This window comes from Heliangelus exortis, chromosome 1 (assembly GCF_036169615.1).
Source record: "Heliangelus exortis chromosome 1, bHelExo1.hap1, whole genome shotgun sequence".
NCBI classification, from domain to species: Eukaryota; Metazoa; Chordata; class Aves; order Apodiformes; family Trochilidae; genus Heliangelus; species Heliangelus exortis.
This window is the reverse complement of record NC_092422.1, coordinates 70,240,872-70,257,865: the sequence shown is the minus strand read 5'-3', so window position 1 is coordinate 70,257,865 and position 16,994 is coordinate 70,240,872. Positions and strand designations below refer to the sequence as shown.

The 16,994-nt window shown below is 35.7% G+C and overlaps 1 protein-coding gene across 1 annotated transcript in view; it reads left to right on the top strand.

The window, feature by feature from the left end:
- The window catches only part of PUDP (pseudouridine 5'-phosphatase), a 64,853-nt gene that overhangs the window by 8,549 nt on the left and 39,310 nt on the right, over nt 1-16,994 (top strand). Inside the window, exon 2 of the mRNA XM_071747734.1 lies at nt 14,472-14,690. Coding sequence (XP_071603835.1) covers nt 14,472-14,690 — 219 coding nt within the window. The remainder of the gene's footprint in view (nt 1-14,471; nt 14,691-16,994) is intronic.

Here is a 16,994-nt window from a genome sequence, read left to right as displayed (position 1 = left end):
GAATCTTTTAATGCAAGGACTGAATCATCTCTATAGCATTATATTATTATTGCACTAACAAAATGTTCTTTGCTTTGTTGCTCAGGGGAGATAGAGCCACAAAGAGAATATCACAGTGCAATAAATTTCTAGTCTTTAAAAATTAAAAACATTGTTTCATGGGGAATGTATCTCAGGAAAATGAAAATATTTGAGCCACTAAGGTGTTGTAGTGTATCTAATTGCTATTCTGCTGCCTAATAACTTGCATTGTTATTATTGTTGTAGATCATATTTTTATGATATGTATCCTTCTCCCATTTTTAATTTGAATTTAATTTTTCATGAATGAAGACATCTAAGTAAAGCGCAAGAAGTAGTGTTGCTATTCTAGTTTTATGTGTTCTAGAACTTAAAACTTTTTTTTGTGGCAGTTGATTGCAAATGGTACAGTATTGTAAAATTTAGTTTCTTAACATGTTTAATTCACTGTTGACTTCTCATAGTTCATGGTTTGTCATGCATTTTGCCTTTTTCAAAAAAGAAGTGAACTATGCCACTTCTCTTTGGGAGCTTGTTACAGGGAGCAGGTAATCACCATGTGCACTTGGATACATTGAGTAATAAGGTGAAATTGAAGTTCTAGATTCTAAGGATTAGGTTTTAAAAAAAAAGTTTTGCATCTTTATACTTGTTATACTAATGCCAGTTCTACCTGGTTTTTGGTTGCTTTGGGTTTTTCTGTTTTGTTTTGTTTTGTTTTTTGTAACTAAAAAACTCTAGTTCTCTGTTACAAATTAAAAAGAAAAAAGTTTTTACCTGCTAATTATATTCAGTTTTAGCTGCCTATTACCTGAGTCTTCATACCTTTAGAAACAGCTGCATCTCCTAAAAACCTCACACCACTGCAATATTTCTGGGTGGCTGTGGTCTGTCACACACAACCTTCACTCTCCACGTTGGTCCCTGAAGTGCCATTAGAGGAGAGCTTTCTGGAGTCTGCTATAGCACCATTACTGCAGTCCAGACCATTTTTTTAACCTGTGTTGAGAAGCACAGTGGAGAGAGGAGGCAGTCTGTAGATATGTTAAGATCTGAAATAACATTTGGCCTGAGTGCATCAAAGTTGCAGAGGTTAGAAATGGCCTGTGAGTTCCAAAATGTATACATAGGACCTACAGAAGTAACTGTTTTAAAGGCAGTGTTAGCAATTAATGAATTATTAATTAATAAGTAATTAATTATTAATGGAAGTGTTAACAACATGTAAGAATTTATTCCAATTTTTACACATCTATGCAAGCATATAGCAGTCTTCATGGATCATCTTGGTCTCTCAAAAACTGAGGTTTTGTGGCATCTCTGGGAGTGTTGTAACATAAGGAATTTTATTTTTGTTGTTAAGATTTTTCTAAGACTATGCTCTAATTCTGCAGTGATCATTCCTTGGATATCATTTCTGGTATATATTACCTTAGTGCTGTTTTTATCTCAAATATATTTCATAAACAGAGGAAAGTCTGTAAAGTGTTCATTATTGGAGTTCTGTATATGTACTACCTTTTTACTTCATAATCTTTCAAATATTTTTCCTTCTGTTTGGAAATTTCTAGTGCTCAAAAAACTCTACAGTTTCTGGATAAAGTTTTATTGATTCAGGGAATGGCTTTCTTCCATTTAAATAACTATTAAAATAATGAGTGGCTTTTCAGTAACTGAAGTTTTCAAAGAAAAATGCCTTAAAAATACGTCAACATTTTCTTGAAGTTGTATCTTTACATTATGGAGGGTCAACAATAAAACAGGATTGTGTGGTTTACGAAATAATTAGTCCCTGGTTTTGCCCCAATCAAAGCTCTTGGTTGTAGGAGTTGGCACTTCAGGATGTATAACTCATACCTGTCTGCATTGTACTAGTTAAATCTACTCTCATAAATATTTCAATGCTGTCCCCCTGCCTCTCCCTCAAGCAGATAGTATAGGATGATTAAATTGTGCACTGGTATGGGTTTTCTTTCCTCATTGCCCTGGTTAAATGAGAAATGTCTATATGTTCTTTGAAATTTCTACTAAGAGGGAGAAAAGGTAAACTGTATTTTAAGATTTATAGCATTATTCCCCTCTTCATCTGTTCTGTTTTCTAATACTGTAGTTCAACATGGAATTGATTAATCTTTGGGTTTTTTTTTCCTTGTTATATTAGCAGGATATATTAGGGGATAAAAACAAAACAAAACAAAAAAACATTTCCAATGTTTTTGTATGTGTATATGAAGAAAAGTAAGGAACAATACTTCATTCCTGTGTATACTCTTCTGGAGATGCTTAGTTTACCTTGATCCTCATGGTATCTTTCATGCTGAAATTGAGCTTCAGTTCTCTGCTTTAAATTCCAATTATATGTACAAGAAAGTGTATTTCATTGATGTTCTAATATTATTCCTAAGTACATCTCAAAAGAGTTACAGTAATTACAGTAATAAGAGTTACAATACTTCGAGTACTTATTAATTTTTTCCAGATTGGATCCTATATTTACCTTTCATCTCTTCTCCTGTTTCTTTAAAGTATACTTCTTGTATTGTTACTTAAAAACAGGCTTGTTTTTGACGAAAAAAACCCCAACCTTTAACTTTAGACTCAACTGAATTGATAGTGATTATTAATAACTTTTCCCCAGAACCTTGTTTTCCCATGCTATGTTTTGGGGCTTTTTTTTGGTTTTTGTTTGTTGTTTTGTTTTTTTGTTTGTTTGTTTGTTTTGTTTTGTTTTGTTTTGGAGATGAGTGGAGCATGGAAATACATGATTCAGAAAGATTGCATTTGTACTTGTGAGTGATTGCAGGCTGTCCAGTACATAGGTGTTGTGCCATATCAGAGGTGTAATAAAATGCTCCTTACAATTATTGCTCTTTTCTTGGATGGAAGTAAAGGAGTTAGCACGGATGTTACAAGATCCTACAGGTATGCTTAAATAACAATACCTATTTCTTTCTTCCAAGTTATGAACATTTTTATTGATAATATAGACCCAGAAGCACTAATCAGAGATTCACCAAAACAGTTTACAAAGGTCAGTGAATACAAGTACTGATAATTGTCCTTAATGATAGCCCAAGTTTGAAAAATGTATCACTACTTGGCTTGGCTTTGAGACAATTACAGACTACCAAGGAAGTTATTTTTTCAGGGTGATGATGATGCAATTTAATGGTTTAAATACTGACACTGTAGATGCTTTCCAGCTCAAGACTTATTTAAGCTCCCCTGACAGTCCAAACAAGGGAGTTAAGTTCTCAATAGGTATGGTAGATTTTCTGTGATTAGTAGAAAGGTAGCAGGTACTGTCAGAAGAAATCCCTTTCCTGGGAAAAACAGCTTTAATTCTTGCATAGTTTAGTTTTATCTTTTTGGTACTGACAAAGTATGACAAGCTTATGACAAATTCAGTTACTCAAGCTGCCCTTTACGTTTTGTAGAGTAGACCAGAGCCATGTGCAACAGTGTTTAGCTCTGTTTTCTTTGACTGCAACATTTCATACAACTGGATTCTTATATTAATAGTTAGATTTGCTCTTCAGACAAGAGGAAAAAAAGAAGGCTTCTCTGCTTGTTGATGGAATACAGTTTTGCATTTTTGTGCAAAGTTTTCAATCTTTCTGAAAATTACTGTCTGGAGGCAATTAGAAAGATACGGCCTGTACGGTTTGTACATTTGACTTTCCAGAAGAGAAAGGTGACCAGCTGCTTATTATTATTGCAACTTATAAGCCTTGTAATTCTTGTTTTCTTACATTTAGGAAACATGTAAATTACCCTTTTTGACTGGATATGCAGCTTTAGTTTTATGTGTAGGACAGGACATGTTAGTCCTAAATATTTTAAAACAGTGGCTCAAAAGTTATAGCTTTAGGAGCTGATCTTTTTGTCCATAAGTCATTTAAGTTCCAGTTAGTCAGAAAGACTAACATTTTTCCTAATTTTCTTAAACTTCTTTCCCCTTTCTAACTATGGAAAGTGCCAGAAAATTGTTTCTGTTGAGCAGAGAATTATTTTTTCAAAATCTAATTTGGGGTTAGTTACTGTAGAATTAGAAACGCATCCCTTAACAAATGTATTTATGTTCAGAAACTGTGAGCTTGATTATTGTCTCTTGCTTGTACAATTGTCACTTAATTGATTTCAGTATATTTGTACTTAATTCTGAACCATTAGAGAGAGGCTGTTGGATTTTATTATTTTTGTTTTTCTTTAGGTTTTGGACAGAGAGAAGCAAGTTTGGGTTGGGTTTTTTTGTTTGTTTGGGTTTTTTTTTTGTTTGTTTTTTGTTTGTTTTTTGTTTTTTGTTTTTTTTTTGTAATAAACAAAGTAGAAAATCTCCTCTTATGTGCTTATTGAGCATATACTTTGCCAGCTTCTCTTTGTGCCTCATGTGAACTTTGACCTCAGTTTGCAGAACTGTCGTAGAAAAGAAGAAAGATTGAGTAAAAGTGTTCACAATAGCTGCTTATATTTTTAGGACATTAATCGTATGGGAGAATGAAATGATGGACTAAGTTTCTCACACTCTTTGTATCTCTGAACACGTAATTTTTATTTCATCTAGTAGGATACACAGTGGTGTTTCTTGTAACTCAAAGCTGTCACACTGAAACTAGTGTTCCATTTCCATTATGCCTGAACCAATCTCCAGCAAATAATATTCAGCCTCTCCTCTTTGAGGTAGCTGAAGATAGTAGCTTAATACCTACTGTCAGAGTGTCCTCTTCCAGCTTTCTATTTCTCCTGTGGTCCTCGTATGATTTGGATTCATTGGTGTGTGAGAGTCTCTGTCTGAACCTTTTTGTAACCACTGTATTCTTGCAGCATTGTGCTGTGGGCAAATTTTATGTCTTTTGATCGAGCATCCCTGTGTCATGACCCGTAAGGTGGGTGCAGCACTATCATGTCTCACAAACGTCCCACAGAGTGGCCACGGGTGGAGTTCCCCAGAGTGGGGGTCGACCAAGGGAGATTAGGACCGGACCTCCTTGCTTTCGAAAATCCTTCAGAGAGGAGCCTTGGTGTGGCTGGGCCCAATCGTCCTCAGTTAATCTCTTTTTAATAACCCATTTGGTGAGATTAAATTTGGGAATTCTCTGTGTGGTACTCTTAAGATTATTAGCCAGGAGGTTTGTACAAAAACACAACTTTCCTTAAAAGTGAGTAAGATTATAAAGCATGTCAGATTACAGCTAGCAGAATTAGAAATGCTGGTACTTTCAAAGCAGTAGATTACAAATAGTAGAATTTAGCAAAATGGTGCTTTCAAAGAAATGGATTACAATTTAGCAAAACTTAAGGAAGCTGTCAAAACAACAGGTTACAACCAACAAAACTTAACAACGTTAGAAACTATGTTACACTTCTGTGCCCAGTTATAGTAAGAAAGGGGGACAGAGAAAGAGAGAAGACATAGGAAAGATATCACCACCCTTGGATCCAGCAGCGATCATGATAGGAAGTTGTCCTTCAATGGTGGGTGCGCATCCAGCATTCCGAGTGTGCCTCTTTTATGCCACCTGACTCCACCATTTCAGAGGAGGTGTTGGCATATCTTGCAAAGCCAGGTGTTCACGTGGGCTCCTCCAGATAGGATGACACAGCAATAATCCTTATTTCTGTGCATGTGCCCTCTTCAGTGTCTTTACCTGGGGCACGCACAAGATGACACTCTGCCTCCGAAGGGTGCAGGTTGCCTGCCCCTGTCCCTTATTGACTAAGGGGGGACGTCAAAGAGGGAATCCCATTGCAAGGACAGTGTTCAGCTGATTGGGATAGCTACTCTTGTGAAAACAGGACTCAGCTTATCAGGATGACCACTGGAATGAGGGCCTCTCCTGTCAAGAACAGGGTCCCATTTATCAGGGTGGTCACCCAAATGTGGGCACCACCAGGTGAGAGCGGAGTCCAGGGGGTTTCTTTAATGCGGACCCTACCCAAGCACAATGTCCCATTTTGTCAGGGTGGCTGTTTTGAGACAAATGCTCTTTTTGGGATTCTACACGCTGGTACTGACTTGTTATTATTCCCTTGTTTTAAGAAGGAGGTAGTAGCGTTTAGGTTAAATGTTTTTTGATGTTTGAAGGTTTTATTCTAGTTTAGAATTGCCATCACGTGCTTAAATATAGTACTAAGTCAGTTTGATCCAAGTTCAGGATTTAAGGGGCAGATCTGTTCTCAGTCACCTCCTCTCTGCCAAGAAACGTGGCTCTTAGAAAAGTTTTAAAAGCTAACATGACTTGCTTAAAAGTTGGCACTGGGTCCAGTACATTCACTTTTAGAACCTCATAGGTGCCAGATTTTTAAGTGTTCTTTATAGCACTTCTGCTAAAAAGCAATTATTTTTGTGTGTGCTAAAAAAAATGATGTGGTATGTTGTTTTCTTTTTTTTGTTGTTGAAATGGAGGTTCCTGGGGTGGTCTCAAACTGAGGTGGTTTCAAACCCTTTCATGGGCACTTTGTATAAAATGTTTAGTTTTAAAATGTCTCCTTTGTCTTACAGTAACAGTTGATGTCTTGTTTTTCAGGCTTTCTCATCAGTCTGCATCTACTATATTAAGTAGACTTTAAGAGACTTTGTATGAAGGGAGGTAGAATTCTTGCACATATCACACAACCTTATACAACAATTTTCACAACAGAAAACTTGTTAAAGAAATGCAAATTATTTTTTTTGGTTAATAAAGGCTGACATCTCTATTTCTAGTGTCATTGTATATAATCTGTGCGGCAAGGCCAAAGACTTTGAGCAAGGTTGCAAGTACATACTGGGAGGAAACGTTACACAGATTTTCATCAGCAGAACTGAGAATTAATTTGCAAATACTCATGGAGAAAATAAAAGGAATCCTATTAAACAATGGTTATTACATACGGAACTCTGTAATTGGCAGTTTACTGGGAAATAATAATACAAAGATCTATTACTAATACAGTCTGACTACAGTTGAGTAGCAGACTGACTTAATCTCATGGGAGCAGCAAAAGTTCCTTTTGTCATATGCAGTGTCCTCAGCATGTAGCACCTGCTGTTTAGGAGCTGGAGTTGGAAGTCCCTGGTATTGGTATCTACACCATGGGTTTTGCAGCTTTCAAACAAGTGGTGATTACAGCTCATAAAACATAATTTTCAGTTTGCTGTATCACATTTGCCACATGAATCTCAAAGATCTGATTCTCTTTTATATTTCAGTTTCTAGTTAGGTTCAGGAGTTCTTGGTATTCAGCTATTAAAGAGATAGGGTGAGCAGGTCTTGCAGTATTCCAACACTCTTTCCTGTGTAGGTGGTGAGCCATGATGAAATGTTCGTCTTGGAATATCAGACACATTGATGATGTTTGTTTTTCTCTTCTGAGTGTTGCCACCACAGAGAAATTACTCCATCAGCAGATTTACTTTAAAAAATTTACATGCTATTAAGTGGACAGAGGATATTAGCTTCATTAATCTGTAGCTTTTTACACATCCTTTGTAGTAATATGTTTGATACATTTCTGCAGTTAAGTTTAGAACACTGTCAACAATGACACTGAAAAAAATACCGTTTTTCTTTTCTGCTAAAGTCACTCTGTAGTTTGAAATGTTTCCAGTGTTTAGGAAACTGACATTTTGGACAATATTGCGGAAAGTGATTTAGAAACATGTGGCACTGGAAGTCAAACAACTTGAGTTTGCAGCTCACCTGAGTCTTTATATATATATGTAGTCTCATAGGCAAGCCAAACCTTTGTTGGATAGTTATGCTTAATAAGTACAGTTTTAAAATATTTTGAATTGTCATGTGGATTTCAAGGTGGAGTTCCCTCATGCTCCAGAACTGAAATACAGACTTCTTTTTACTATTTTGTGTGCTGTTTTGTGTCAGTGGTGAAGTATTTGTTTATAGCACCACGTCAGGTGAGTGTTTGCATGGTTTATTGTTGAACTGCTTCTTTCAGTTCCCTTGTGGCATTAAAAAGAAGGATAACGTACATATGTGAATAGAAAATAGCATTAAGATATGTCTGCTGTATTAATGTAAACTAAAAGCCTTTTGAATTTGTTCAGAAGCTTCTTCCACCAGTAGAAGTAAAATGCTTCCTTGCATATAAAATCAGAAAGTGGCTTCCTCTGTAGCTGCCACTGAGGAGTCTGCCAGTACCACAAGCCCCAGAGGGCTTGTGTGATACTCATTTGGGAACAGTTCTATGCAGCTGTTATTTTTTGGGCACCAAACTTGCATTCCTTTTAAGCCTGTTAGCAATAACTTGAATTTGTGGTAGGATGCCTGATCAGAGAAGGGCAAATAGAATGACAGCACTTGGAGTTAGCCAGTGGCAGTGGGTTTCTCTGGACTTTCTGAAGTAATCACTGTGTAGCATATTAGTTAGTCTTGTATTTTTTAATATTCTAGTACAGCAGAAAAAAAGAAATAGGTTTGCAGCAAAGCTCCAGAACAGTCTTTTATCTGCTCCCTACTAAAACAAAAAATGAATCATTTAAGTGAATTTTTTTTAGATGCTAATCAAAAATACAATCATTTACAAGTCATTACTTAATTAAATTTGAGGCAGTAATTTTGTTTTGGCAATTATAGTAATTTTATCTTTGAAAGCTACAGTTTATCAGTCACATAAAATGGATTACTGAATAACTTGCTCTCTTTAACTAGCTTATAATTGGTAAGTAGCCATTGCTTGGTGCTGGCTATTTATTTTAATAGAGGCTTTATCTTCCTTTAACCTATGGGTAACAGTAAAATGAACTTAAATGGTACTGGTTATGAGAGTGCAAAGGTACAAGACATGAACACTGCATTCCTTTGACCAGTTTGGTGAGCCAGACTGCATTTAAGTTCAGCCTGCCTGGATGGGTACATCAGCACTACATGGCTTGACATTTAGGCATGGCTTAAAGATTTTGGTTGAGCATGCATAAAAGCAGTGTTTATTTCCTCCCGTGACAGTGACAGGTGTAGAGTTGCTAATCTTCTGTATTGCTTGCACTGGTTTTGTCTGTCTTCTTTGACTGCTGGTAACTTAAGAGAAAAATCTCAGATTCCCACTGAAAGAAATGGTAAGGTTAGTAAAAGAATGGGGAACAAGTTTATGAACCATGCTTTATTCAGTGGCATAGTCTGTTGCTCCCTTTTTTTTATAAGGCTGTATTATATTTATGTTTCAGTAGTTTGTCACAATGTCCATCTGTGGAGAGCAATATCTTGATTTATGCTTTGGGCTGAGAGGATGTTTCTTGTTCCATTCTAAGTTTGCTGGTCAGAGGCCATTGGTTGCCTGCTCTTTTCTTCCTTCATTCTTATTAGAACCACCAGCAGGATCTTGCAAGTTTCGTTGATATTTATGTGGGTTTTATCTTGGCAATGGTGTTTCTTAAACGTTGCGATATCATTTTGAAATGTGGTGAGTATGCCACTGTTTGATGTCCATATCCTCAGTTATAAGGATATTTTAAGAATTTGTTTACTTGTATAGTTGGATAAGCTAAGAGCATGTAGGGGAGAAGTGTTGCAGAGTGGCAGGCTTGATGGTGGATCTCTTTCAAGCCTTAGTGAGAGAAATCTGTTTCCTGGCTTTCATACAGTCAAGTATGTGTGTGTGAAGCTTGGAGGACCATTGACTGAGTTTTGCATGTGATATTCAGGATAATCCAAGTTTTTCTCATGGGAAGTTTATCACTATTGTCTTTTTACACAGTTAAGTTGATAGAACTATTCAGTGGTAGAATAAATACACAGAGGACAGTGTTACATGTAAATCCAGAAATGAGAGAAAATATAAATGCCATTAGTGTAACTCCATGAGTAAAAGAAACATCTAATGTTCTCTGGAATGTTGATTGCCCCCACTGTTTCAACGCTTACCTACATTAGTTTTCAGGCTAACACTTCGTGCTGTGCTAAATGCCACTGATTGCGTTGCAAAAAGAAAAGCAAAAAATTTCCACTTCCATAATGCTGTTCTGATTTATAATTATATTTATCTCTTGTACCCCAAATGAGCATTTATGTAATGTGTATGTCATCTTACACTGTAGCAGACCCTAAACAGATTAAAGGAATATTGTGAAGGACTGATAGGAAAGCAAAATCATAGAAATTTGTGTTTTCTCAGTCTTCGGACAAAATCTTGGTAAAAAATTACTAAGTGTATTTGAATTTGGCTAAATGGAACACTGAATATATTTCTCTTCTACATAATGAATTAAAATTTGCCTCACAGGTATGGACACAAAAAACCTATTCCTTGAGTTAAAAATCTTCCCTGTAACCATTTATCGATCCCCTATCAAAATAAAACTCTTGCAAAGTTGAGTTCTCCAGGGATGTGATTTTGACTTGCTGAAATATATTGAAAGTGCAAAATTAAAATTCTGTTAAGACTCCTAGCAGGAGGGTAAATTATAAGCGTTTCATTTGTGAAGCTTGATGCAAAGGGGGGGAGAGTTATTCAAACAAAGAACTTGGAACCCATGGTTAAGATGAGCTATGGCTAAAATGAGCTTCCGTGCCTACCTACCTTCTCTCCTTGATAAACCAAAGATTATTTTAGATTTACAATAAAACTTCAATACATTCAGAAGTTGTGTAACCTTTTGAAAAAAAATCAAGTTAATTCATGAATTTTTAATCTTCTGTCTTGATCTCTCTTCATGTCTAAGTGGTTGACAAAGATGAGGTTTAGATACTTGCTGTACCCCCAACCTAAGTAGATCTGCACTTCTAATTCTAACTCTGCAGTGATTTGAGCAGATCATACATTCCACTTAGGCACTGTGTTCTGATGCCAAATGACCTGTGAGCTTGTCTGAATATGCATCAGCATATTTTTGTGCCAGATCACAAATTGAGTAATCCAGTGCCTCTGTCATCCTTGTCACATTATTTGTATTTATTGTTACTGGCATTTGCACACTGTTAACTGTACCAGTGAAGTTGACTGTGCTTTTTATATAGAAGGGTTGCTATAAAAATGACTGGAAGGTGATATGTGGCTAGGGAATAAATATTACTCATTCCCTGTGAAATGGAGTGAGCTGATGGACAGTGCATAGTGCTGATAGTGTCCATGTAAAATACATATCAAGGGAAGAGATCTAGAAAGAGTAAAGTATTTTGAAAAGCAGAAGAGAATGAAGCTGAGGTTATACATTTACTGTAGACTGAAGGAGCTAATGAATCTTTCTTTTCTTCCCCCTGTAAATGCCACTGCCACATGTGTCCTGGTGTGCTCTAAGCTTTTATTCCTGATAGGAACTAGCAGCTGGGGCTAGATTCCCTTGCCAAAATGTAATTGTTTATTACCACTTGGGATGCTGTAGGTCATCTGGCTGTTCATGCAGTAAGATGCAAGTCTCATTCAGATTACTTCTTCTTTTTTTTTTTTTCATTTTAGTTGTTGGTGGATGTCTTGGACATGCTAGGTTGTCTAAGATACCTGTAGGTGCCTATAATTAGATACTTCAATTGAACTCCTAATTCCTCTTGCTTGTTTTATTTCATTGATGCATTATATTCATGGTGTGAGTTAGATTGGTTTCTTACTGCATTGCAGATTTGTAGTAGTTTGAAATTATGTTTTATTGTTGTACTTAAACTCTGATCAATCAGTTTGCTATGGTTTATTTCTTGTTAAAGTGGTAAAAAAGCTAGCCTTAACTTTGTATTTGTTAAGCCCTTCTTTGAGATTCCTTCAGTAGAATAAGAAATCTTGAAGTTGTATTGTTATTTGGTATTTATTTACTGTCAACTAATCGTAAGGGGCACATACAGGTTTTGCTTTGTCTTCAATCAAAAGGAACAAATGTCCTTACCTGTTATACATGTATCTAGGAAACTGAGCTTTTCAACAGTGGTGGCCTCAGATTCCAACTGGAGATTTTGCACTGTCTGTGTGTTCTTGTATGTGTGTAATTTTTTTTCCCCCAGATTTCAGGTTTTATTCATATGCATGTAGTGAAACATGTCCATTCAAGTAATAAAATATCCCTATCTATGCTTTTGTCATCCTATCATGAGAGTTAAAATCATGTTGTTTCTCAAGTACTGTAGATACCTAGAATCTTACAAGAGGTCATAAATCTTGAGATGATGATAATTTTTACTGCAGCCAAGTTGATGTCCATGGTCCATGTGCTATCACTTCAGGGCAGAGGAAAAGTGATCCTTTTGGAAATAAAAGTTGGGGATTCAGTAAGCCAGTTCTTTTAAAGAATAATTAATGAGGAGAGGAAAGAAAAGAAGATTTTGTTATATCCTGCTTGTTTAAGCATTTATATTGCTTTAAAATCTTTAGTACTATGTGAGACTAGCATACATTTAAATAAAACTTAGGCAGTGATGAGTGGTGGTATGTTGGCCAGTTTGGGGGATTTATTTATTTTGTATTTTTGTTTCTCAGCACTGAGAAAACTAATTTCTAACACAATACAAATAAGATAGTTTTTTACTTAAACACATTCATGAGTGTTCTTCAGTTGGCAAACTGCAGCATTGCATAACACATTATTTTTAGGTCTGCAATCTGGACGTGATCAAGCATTTATTTAAGAAGAAGAGAAAAATTTTGTTAACAAGTCTGTTACATTTAAAATGCAGGATGCTATTAAATTGAATATCTTTAGCTGGAGAGTTGAGTTTGTCAAACTGACTAAGTGATGTAATTATTGTAAAGATCTGTAGGAAAATTTTCACATTCTACAATCATACTTCGTTATTTCCTTGCTTTGTTTTATTTCTACTCAGTTTCCTGTTACTTAATAGGATGATTAATTTTCAGTTTCAGTTTTAAAATTTAGGGTAAGAATTTTGTATCTATCACCTGGTTTGTCTGAGATATAGAAGAAAAAAATAGTGTATCAGAAGAAAAAAAGGAAGGAGAGAACTGTGGAATTTTAAACACTGTATTTTTAATTTAAGTTTAGACAATACCACCTGGAAGATTTTTTTTGATAATTCTTTTTTCCTTCCTGGAGTTAGCTAGCTTGACATTTTTCAAAGCCCAGTTGCTGGTATTTCTGCTGTGGTGCATTTTCTGTGTGTTTTATGGGCCTCCAAGATTACTCTTAATTTTTTTTTTTTTTCTGTAAATTTTATTGTTTAAAAAGCATTTGAAAAAATAGCACAGGTGATTTTTTTTTTTTTCATTTTTAAGTTAGGAGATTCTTGTGGACCATTTGCTGCCCTGTTAAGCAGTCTAGACAAGTATACTGGGTCTTTAGCTGACCTTTTATCTCGGTGTCCCTTCTAGTTACTGAAATGGAACATGGTGAAGAGTGCTGGGTGGGCAGCAGTGTGTCTGCTCCACTGCTGTCAGTTAACATCAGCTATTTCCCTACTTTATTATCCCCATAAAAATATTTTTAAATGGCAAAGGACATATTCATAAGTGAAGTCCCAAATTTCTTTAAATAAATCTCAAAAGACCAAAGACTTTCCTGCCTTGCTTTTGGTTTGCATTACTACTTACAGTAGTACTTACTACTACATTACTACTTACATTACTACTCAGTGCACTACTTACTTTGGTAGTAGTAAGCATCCCTCTAGACTTAGGGAAAACAAAGGCATGCATAAAAAGGAAATTAAAGCATGGTTAACAGCAGTAGCTGGTAGTTCAGGGGACACTATATAAAAATATAAGCAGACTGGTGTAAAAGCCAGTGCTCAAGGTTTTGCTGGAAAGAAGCCAAGAGTTGAAAGGACTTTTCTTCCCTGTTTTAGTGTTAAATTAAATGTTACTGACCTTCTTTTTTAAAGATTTGTCTGAGGGGAAAGATGGGAAGGATTGTTTGCCTTTATTTATTTAAAAAAAAAAAAAAGTTTGAAAACTAAAACCACTTTTGACATAGAAGCTGTAATTCTGACTGGCAAAACTTCAGCCTGAAGTTTACTCATGCCAGATACCCTCTGGAAGTACAAGTGGGTTTGTTCCACTTGAGTAATCACATGTAAATGCAAAGGTGCCAGCAGCACTATAATAATGACTGCAGTGTCTTTGAAGGCACTCTGAAGCTTCTGTTCAAAGACGCTCTTAAATAATTAAATCTTTTTTTTTTCTTATGTCAATTTACATGGAATATGTAATTACATCCCCAAGTACTGGATTTCCTTCCTTTCTTTTCTTTCTCATGCAAAGAATAAATAAAGTATTTTAATTATGGTGCTACTTGCTAAACTCTGTAGTAAATAAGGGTGATAAAAGAACAGGTTTATATTGTTCTTTGTTGTAACCTTTTCCTATCACAGAAATGACACTTTGTAAAACCTAGGTACCTCTAGTGATCCTAGAAGTCTGGCTTCCCCTCTGCATGCAGAGGCAATTTTATCTACTTTGATACATCCTCTGGCTTCTGGCATTTCACTCTGTGTCTGTTTATTGTGGTCCTTCTCATACGATTGGCTGCTCAGCTAGCTGTACATAGTTTTAATCTTTTTTTAATTATTTTTTGGCAGATACTGAGCGTCTGTATACAGTAGTGTTTGAAGACATCTGTGGGCGTTTTGGAAAAGCATATACCTGGGATGTGAAAGCCTTGGTCATGGGTAAAAAAGCCTTAGAAGGGGCAGAGATTATTCGAGATGTTCTAGATCTTCCAATAACCAAAGAAGAGTTACTACATGAAAGTAAAATGAAGCAGGAGAAGTTATTCCCTACTGCTGAACTAATGCCAGGTATGTTTCTCTTCAATATTTATGAACTCTTTATGGAATTACTTAAATACTAACCAAGCTAGAAGTTTTTAGTCTGCCTTCCAGGAAACAGTTTCTCTTATGGAATCAGTTTCATCATTCTTGTTTTAGCAAGTTTTACTAAAAAAGGGTACTGAAAACTATTTTTTTTCTTGTTTGCTTGGAGGACAGCTCTTTTCCTATGTGTTTTAAAAGAAGAAAAAAGACAAGGTAAACATGAACAGGTTTTGTTTGTAATCCAAACATTCTTTATAATTGCTGGAGCTGCATAAATCAGCAAGTTAGTTTTCTTTTTCTACAAGCGTGGTGTTTTTGTTGAGCACAAATACAGTTATAAATGTGCAGGCAAGTGTATAAGCTCATGGTCTCTTTCAGCTGGGATTGATCTTGCTTAACCTGCACATTGAAAACTGAGCTTGATGCATGAGCCAGCTGCGTGTCAATGGAGAAGGAGGGTTTCTCAGGTCATCCCGAGACTGGGAAGTTTCATCACCTTTTGAAGATACGTGTCTTTTACAGTGATTGTGCAGGCATCACAGATGAGTAGCTTACATCAGGTACCTCAAGATAAGCAAGAGGATGAATCTTATCCTGAGTGTGAACTTACATTTTTATTTTCCATTACATTTGCTTTTGAAGTGGTTAGAGAAAAATCCTCAGGCATGCAAGACAAGCAATACCTAATGTTAGGATTTCTGTTAATTTTCTGTACAGCGCTAAGCTTCCTGGGGCAAATATCAATAATTTATGAAGAAGGGGAAAAAAAAAAAAAAAAGGAAGGAGGAGAGGGGGAGAAATAAAAAGAGTATTAGAAGTTAAATAACTGCAAGCCACTATAACAAGTCTAACTGTTCTAATCTTTTCTCTTTGAATATGTGCTTATTTGTTCTGATAACACCTACAATGCCTTGATGATGTTTTAATTTTTAGAGACCTTTTTAGGCCTAGTTTCATAATGAATTGAGTATGAAAGTTAAAAATGTGATATATTATAAATAACAGCAAAAGATGTACTTTTTTTTAGACAGTTTAAAAACATGAGTTTAAAAACATAGAATATTTTGTGCAACAAACTTATTTAGTTCTTTTTCTGATGTCTTGTATATGCAAGATTTTTCCAATTGCATCTTTCTTACTTACAGAACCACATAAAAGTATAAGCTTCAATAAACTGTCCAGAAAAGCAAAAAAGATGGAAAGATGTGTTTTTTATTTTTCATGTCAAACTTCTGGGACTAACTTTGCAGCTGTATCTTTTTCAAGGCAAAAAAGACCTGGTCTGGCCTTAGGAACTGCCATGTGGACAGAGTGGGTGAAATGTTTGGAGGCACAGAGAAGCTCACAAGTAGTAGATATCTATAAGTGTATCAGTATCGTAAGTGGATGTTCTGTGCCTGCTGAGGGTTGTGATAATGTAGCTGAGCTGGACTGAAAATGGTTGCAGAGAGATGTTGGAGCAGATTAGCTGAATGAAGCATGAAGTTTTGCAGTGTTTCTGCCTGCAAAAAGTGAATGCTGGTCTCGCTATAGATAAAACAAGCAAAATTCTTATTGGGACAAGCAAGTAAACATTTTTGTAATTGCCAGAATTTTTCAGCTGATATCTTTTCAGTTCAACTAAGTACATGTGGTAACTTCCTTCAGGCTATTTTCTAAAGCAGAATTGATGTGAACTTAAATAGTTTATGCTCACTGGCCATTACTGGGAGTAAATGCATCTTTGGTCACTGAAGTAATGGGATCTGTATTTTACTTGGTAGCAGCATATGTGAAACAAGCTGAATTGCTATTAATTCTGAGAAAACAAGGTTGATGTCAGCTAAGAATTGAGAAAGAAGAGGCTCCAGATACTTGATATTTAGTTTCTTTAAGGACCAGTTCTTCAATCTGATAATCAGGGGGGTTTAATCTGATAGGGTTTTTATCTGTCCTTCTGGTTTATTAATCTAATCCTTGTGTATTCTGTAGCCTCTCAATATTCTTTAAGTACAAATGGACTTCATGCCAGTGTTGTGTAAGATGTACGATTGTGGTCATGTTTTGAATTTATAATATTGTTTTCCTAAACTGATCTTTCAGATAGCTACATGTAAATACAGGAAAGGAAAAGTCAATTTACAAATTTCTTAATGGTGTTAGATGAATCTGATGTGCTGAGTGTCTGGCCATCTTTTGACAGTTAGTAGGCAGGTGATGTTCTCTTTTTTCAATCAATTTTTTACAGTTTTTCCAAAAAACAGGATTTTAATTTAGTTTAGGGAAGAGCAGTTCTAAATGATGAGCAGT